The sequence below is a fragment of the Oncorhynchus mykiss genome, chromosome 6 (genome assembly GCF_057628025.1).
Source record: "Oncorhynchus mykiss isolate SJ-2025 chromosome 6, ASM5762802v1, whole genome shotgun sequence".
In the NCBI taxonomy this organism is placed as follows: Eukaryota; Metazoa; Chordata; class Actinopteri; order Salmoniformes; family Salmonidae; genus Oncorhynchus; species Oncorhynchus mykiss.
In genome coordinates, this window is record NC_143027.1 from 22,565,119 (window position 1) to 22,572,155 (window position 7,037).

At 42.5% G+C, this 7,037-nt stretch overlaps 1 protein-coding gene across 8 annotated transcripts; it reads right to left on the reverse strand.

Annotated features, from left to right (window-relative positions):
- Positions 1–141: 141 nt before the first annotated feature.
- Positions 142–6,772, reverse strand: LOC110525497 (phosphatidylinositol 4-phosphate 5-kinase-like protein 1). Of its 8 annotated transcripts, none has more exons than XR_016496563.1 (11): positions 6,664–6,772; positions 6,491–6,550; positions 5,588–5,776; positions 2,582–2,632; positions 2,281–2,435; positions 2,034–2,158; positions 1,906–1,940; positions 1,768–1,823; positions 1,582–1,691; positions 1,243–1,400; positions 142–1,028 (listed from the first exon to the last, which is right to left on the reverse strand). XR_016496563.1 is itself a non-coding variant. In XM_021605638.3 (11 exons), the coding sequence occupies exons 3-11, from the start codon at positions 5,774–5,776 to the stop codon at positions 590–592; spliced, it is 1,323 nt and encodes a 440-aa protein (XP_021461313.1). In that variant the 5' UTR covers positions 6,491–6,550; positions 6,664–6,772; the 3' UTR covers positions 142–589. The 8 variants fall into 8 exon arrangements, 7 of the variants coding, with proteins under 7 accessions (XP_021461313.1, XP_090093361.1, XP_090093363.1 ...); XM_021605638.3 differs by having other exon boundaries at positions 1,243–1,405; XM_090237235.1 differs by having other exon boundaries at positions 1,243–1,405; positions 5,588–5,792.
- Between the last annotated feature and the right edge of the window lie 265 nt (positions 6,773–7,037).

The window sequence follows — 7,037 nt, forward strand, 5'->3', positions numbered from 1 at the left end:
ATTCACGACTAATTGCAAGAAAATTTCATACATATTCGTGCATGATTGTTTTCTGAGAAACTTGGCACATAATTGTTTGGGTAAAATATATCTTCAGTGAAATTCCTGTTGGTAATTGATTTAGATAAACACACAGAATACCATAATAATATGAACAAATTTAATAACAAGTATAAACTGGATGGTTTGAGCCCTGTATACTGATTGGCTGACATACAATGGGTATGACAACAGTTGTCTTTTTTCTGCTCTAATTACGTTTGTAACCAGTTTCAAATAGCAATAAGGCACCCTGGGGGCTTGTGGTATATGGCCAATATAAGAGCTGTATCCAGGCACTCCGCGTTGAGTCGTGACTAAAAACAGCCCATAGCCGCGGTATATTGGTCATATACACCACAACCCCTCATGCCTTATTGCTTAATTAAATTGTGTGTGTTGTATCTGTATTTTGAAATAGGCTACCACCACTACAACAGAAGCTGTGGTGCCACCTATTGTTCATACTGTTACCTACAAAAATGGGGGAAAAATGCCCAGATTATCTAGATAGATGGCTAGATGCATTTCTAGAGACAGTGTCCCCGTTTTACTTGGTGTGGTCCTTTACCCACCGGCAGAACCTCTGGGAGTAGGTAGCTGGGCTGACAGTGGAGAAGGCTCTGCCAGGGAAGCGCAGACTCTTCCACAGGTTCTCCAGCCTTTTCTTCAAACCGTACACAGTAAAAATGTCTACAATACCCACAAAGTAGCGCAGCTCTGGCCCATCTATGACATGCACAGAGTTCTTGAAATTAGGCAGCAGCCTACGGTGATGAGCATGGAACTCATGGAGTTCTGCATCTGTACTGTTTACAGAGGGCAGGTTTATCTCCTGGCAGTGGATTGAATGGCCAGAGTGCTCCCCTGTGTCCTGGACATGGTCTGGCCCACTGTCTATTGTATCTGATGCCAGTCGAAAAGAGTCTCCCCCCAACAATGGAATAGTGGGATGATCTTCCTCTGTGGGACTGTCTTGGGCCATGGACCTGCAGAGAAAAGAGCATGTAACAACTGATTAAGAAGAGAGATAACAATCAGCTTACATTAGGATAAGAGTAAAAGCCCTCATTACCAAAAATGGTCTTCTCACTGTGTTACCTTACATTAGCTGAGCAACAACTGCATGTCTGGAGTGTCCAATAAAGACTACTCCGTAACATTTTTTTCCATACAGTAGATTGTGTGCCACTGAACACCTACTTTTCAGTGCGCACAATAAGGTTACTAAAGGAGTGCTTCCCGTCCAGCTCATCTTTGTGCAAGGGTTGATGGGCCAGCAGAATGCTGTAGTCAAGCACATTGAGGCTACGGAGGAAAGCTGTGTCTATTTCAACCTGATCCACAAGCCAGGAGCTCTTCTGATCTGTCAACAAATGATAAACGTTTACTTCTTAGGGGAATGCATGGGTTTTTACCTTTGTGAATGACACTTAAATTTCCCTTTCTGTTTAAGTCATAAGACACAAGGAAACAACAATAAAATATGACTTTCTCCATTCCGTCAGGTGCTGGCAGATATAGGGCATACCAGGCTCTTACCCAGAATGATGTGCTTTCCTTCAAAGTTGTTATCCTTCAGAATCTTAACTGGGCTTCCAGTAGATGCAGGGTCAGTCCACCTACCCACCTCACAGCCCTTAATGTCATATCTAAGAGACAAAGACAAAATTGTCAACACACAATCCAGAAAGAGATTTTTTTAACTACATGACAAAAGATTTTCACCTTGTATCAATCCTCTCGTCCGGGTAAAACACACTCTGCATCACAATGAAATACTTCTGAGAAAGATTAAGAAAATAGTTAAATAGTTTTTTAAATTGTTTTATAGCTGTGTTTGAATGTGTACTTCATTATAATCACCTTTGTTTCATTTGGTACCTGGATACTATGGAGACCTGGAATAAGAAAAGAGCATGCACAGCTGACAAAATGATATGCAACAGGTGACATTGTACCCAATATTTCTTATGTGATATTTTCCATCTCACCCAGGAACCTGACCAACAACGAGTGGGGGTATTTCTCCAAGTGATCCATATATGCCATCAGGTTGGAAAGAAGAAACTTCACCTCCTGCTTATTCTGTGTCTTTAGGAAGAACCTCTTGTCATTCCTTAAGGAGGTTTAAAAAAAGACATTTAAAAAAGGCCTTTTCTGCATGCGCAACTAAAGAGTTGAGATAAAATAAAACACATTTAATCTATGATTTGCATGTTGTCCTTCAGTAGGCCTCACGTGAGGAAGAAGTCAGCTTTGCTCTTGGAGTTGCTCGTGAACTGTAGATAGCAGCAGTCTGAAGAGAGGGATCTCTTGTACTCCTCCTCATTTATGTCCAGGGAGTACCGCAAGCTGGAAAACACCAGTCCTGCAAATGTCTGCATCTCGTAGTCCTACAGGGACAGGCAACAGAGGACCATGGACCAAAAAATATGTCCCACAAAACATTTACTAAAATAGACAGTAAATTGTCAGGATTGGTTTTCCATGCGAATAGTGATTCATAGTGTTATTCATGTGAATATTGTTTAAATAGCACCTTGTGGACTTGAGTCTGCTCCGATTTGTAATGTTCAGCAGAAAGTTCATCCTGAGTGAAACAATAAATCAACCCACAATGAAAGGTTTGTCATATGCAACAAAATAAAAACTATGGGTATTTAGCAGATGCTCTTATCTAGAGGGACTTACAGTTAATGCGTTCATTTATGATACTGTAGCTACAGTGCATTCGGAAAGTGTTTAGACACCTTCACTTTTTCCAGTTATGGATTAAATTGTGCCCCCCACCCCCTCAATCTACACACAATGCTCCATAATGACAAAGCAAAAATGGGTTAAGAAATTATTGCAAATGTTGTTTTATTAAATCAAAAATGCATGCAATATCACAGTTACATAAGTATTCAGACACTTTACTCAATACTTTGTTGAAGCACCTTGGGCAGCGATTACAGCCTCAAGTCTTCTGGGGAGTGACGCTACAAACTTGGCACACCCGACTTTGGGGAGTTTCTCCCCCACTTGGGTTGTGCCGTGGCAGAGATCTTTGTGGGCTATACTCGGCCTTGTCTCAGGATGGTAAGTTGGTGGTTGAAGATATCCCTCCAGTGGTGTGGGAGCTGTGCTTTGGCAAAGTGGGTGGGTTATATCCTGCCTTCAACGCTCTAGAGACAACAGGAGCGGTAGAGATACTCTTAATGATCGGCTATGAAAAGCCAACTGACATTTACTCCTGAGGTGCTGACTTGCTGCACACTCGACAACTACTGTGATTATTATTTGACCATGCTGGTCATTTATGAACATCTTGGCCATGTTCTGTTATAATCTCCACCCGGCACAGCCAGAAGAGGACTGGCCACCCCTCATAGGTAGAGACCTAGAGAGGAACCAGGCTGAGTTTTTCCTAGCCACCGTGCTTCTACACCTGCATTGCTTGCTGTTTGGGGTTTAGGTTGGGTTTCTGTACAGCACTCTGAGATATCAGCTGATGTAAGAAGGGCTATATAAATAAATGTGATTTCTCCCATTCTTCTCTGCAGATCCTCTTAAGCTGTCAGGTTGTATGGGGAGCGTCGCTGCACAGGTATTTCCAGGTCTCGCCAGAGATGTTCGATCGGGTTCAAGGCCAGGCTCTATGTGGGCCACTGAAGGACATTCAGAGAAGCCACTCCGGCATTGTCTTGGCGGTGTGCTTAGGGTCGTTGTCTTGTTGGAAGGTGAACCTTCACCCCAGTCTGAGGTCCTGCGCGCTCTGGAGCAAGTTTATCAAGAATCTCTCTGTACTTTGCTCCGTTCATCTTTCCCTCGATCCTGACTAGTCTCCCAATCCCTGCCACTGAAAAACATCCCCACACCATGATGCTGCCACCACCATGCTTCACCATAGGGATGGTATTGGCCAGGTGATCAGCAGTGTCAGGTTTCCTCCATACGTGACGCTTGGCATTCAGGTCAAAGAGTTCAATCTTGGATTCATCATACCAGAGAATCTGGTTTCTCATGGTCAGAGAGTCCTTTAGGTGCCTTTTGGAAAACTCAGAGCAGCATTACATGCATATTTTACTGAGGAGTGTCTTCCTTCTGGCCACTCTACCATAAAGGCCTGATTGGTGGCGTGCTGAAGAGATGGTTGTCCTTCTGGAAGGTTCGCCCATCTCCACAGAGTAACTCTGGAGCACTGTCAGAGTGAACATCGGGTTCTTGGTCACCTCCCTGACCAAGACCCTTCTCCCCCGATTGATCAGTTTGGCCGGGCGGCCAGCTCTAGGAAGAGTCTTGGTGGTTCCAAACTTCTTCCATTTAAGAATGATGGAGGCCACTGTGTTCTTGGGTACCCTCAATGCTGCAGAAATATTTTGATACCCTTCCCCAGATCTGTGCCTCGACACAATTCTGTCTCAGAGCTCTCAGACAACTCCTTTTGAACTCATGGCTTGGTTTTTGCTCTGACATGTACTGTCAACTGTGGGACCTTATATAGACAGGTTTGTGCCTTTCCAAATCAATTGGAATTTACCACAGGTGGACTCCAATCAAGTGATGATCGATGGAAACAGGAGGCACCGGAGCTCAATTTCGAGTCTCATAGCGAAGGTTCTCAATACGTATGTAAATAAGGTATTTGTTTTTTAAATTGACAAACATTTCTAAAAACTTGTTTTAGCTTTGTCATTGTGGGGTATTGTATGTAAAATAACTTAATACATTTTAGAATAAGGCTGTAATGTAACAAAATGTGGAAAAAGTCAAGGGACCTGAATACTTCCCGAATGCACTGTCGATGGGACAACCACATATCTCAGTCATAGTAAGTAACTGTTACCTCAAAGTAGCTACCAAAGACAGTGCTAGTAGTGGGGAAAGGACAAATACGAGTGTTAGTTCAAAAAAGGTAATCTTATTAAGTTGGGGGGGGGGGGGGGGGTGCTGTGGGATTATTAAAGAAACTCTTTGAAAATGTACTTGCATTGTACTTCGAAATCTGCTGAACAAAAATATAAAAAACGCAAAATGTAAAGTGTTGGTCCTGTGTTTCATGAGCTGAAATAAAGGATCCCAAAAATGTTCCACACGTACAAAAAGCTTATCTCAAATTGTGCACACAAATTAGTGTACATCCCTATTAGTGAGCATTTCTCCTTTGCTAAAATATGCCACCTGTCAGATGGATGGATGGATTATCAAGAAGCTGATTAAACAGCATGGTCATTATCTGTCTGTAATAAAGCCCTTTTGTGGGGGAAAACTCATTCTGATTGGCTGGGCCTGGCTCCCTAGTAGGTGGGCCTATGCCCTCCCATGTGAAATCCATAGATTAGGGCCTAATGCATTTATTTCAATTGACTGAACTGTAACTCAGTAAAAATATTTGAAGTTGTTGCATTTACATTTTTTGTTCAGTACATCTGTACAATGCAAGTGCTGTATGTACATTACTTTTCTCAGAGTTGTGTCAATGTAGTAAGTTCCTATGGTATAAAAATGTATTCTGTGCGACAGTTGAAATAGTGTGTATATTATTGTCTATAGTTTTACGGACAGGTCCTGGTGTGTCGATGGTGGTCTGTAGGGCAGCATGCAGCCCCTCTTTCATAAGACAGGTGAAGCTGTAGAACTCATGTTCCTGGTTGATTTCAAACAGGCCTAACATTCTCCAGCGCCTCCTCAGACCCCACCACCGCCTCCGCCTTGTTGTCCCAGAGCAACGCTGAACGTTCCTCTTCTCCATCTGACACACACACACACTGAATGCACAAAACTTGAAGAACACCTTCTTAATATTGAGTTGCACCCCCTTTTTCCTTCAAAACAGCCTCAACTCGTCAAGGCATGGACTCTACAATGTGTCGAAATCGTTCCACAGGGAAGCTGGCCCATGTTGACGCCAATGCTTCCCACAGTTGTGTCAAGTTGGCTGGATGTCCTTTGGGTGGTGGACCATTCTTGATACACAGGAAACTGATGAGCGTGAAAATAACTGCAGCATTGTAGTTCTTGACACACTCAAACCGATGTGCCTGGCACCTATTAGCATATCCCGTTCAGTGGCACTTCATTATTTTGTCTTGCCCATTCACCCTCAATGGCACACATACACAATCCATGTCTCAAGGCTTAAACCTCCTTTAACCGGTCTCCTCCCTTTTATCTACATTGATTGAAGTGGATTTAACCGATGACATCAACAAGGGATCATAGCTTTCACCTGGTCAGTCTGTCATGGAAAGAGCAGGTGTTCCTAATGTTTTGTACACTGTATACTGAGTAGCTCAATTTCAAGTTACAGGTGTTTTTAATTAGAAGAAATTGTAATTATCCCATGGCTAAGAAATTCATATTTTTGGGGAGAATATGGACAAATTTATATTCGTTACAACTGTAAGCAATGTCTGAGTGTAACATTCATGAAAGCTGACAACCACTATGTCACAAAAGTTCTTACCTTAACCTGGTTTCCTGACGTTGTCCTGTATCTTTGGATGCCTGGCTGTACCAACAATATCTGAATTCAGTGAAAATTAAGTCATTATTTTCATATGCGATTGAATAGCATTTGGTTTAGCCATGTATACAAAAAGAAGCACATTTCATGACAATGGTCTATATTCTCTTAACTCTTTCTCCAGCCGAGAGTAGTACCACAGTAAACGGGTTGGACAAGATTTTCAGGGTGTATCACACCTGCAGATGCCTAAAAGGTGTGTGCAATGCAGTGAGGGTGTTTACTTCCTATTGTAGTGATGTAGGCCGTGTTCAAAACAACTGGGAACTTGGAAATCTGCAACTTCTGACTTGAGTGCGTTCAAGACAATTGGGAACTCGGAAAAAAACTAGCTACAACTGGTGAAATGCTTGTCTGAAGTCTGAAACTCTGGCATATTTCTAGAGCTAGACCTGAAGATCACTGATGTCAGGATTTTACCTTGTTTTATTTTCATAGTTCCCAGTTGTCTTGAAAGCACCATTATTATAATTCCCCACATTGGACA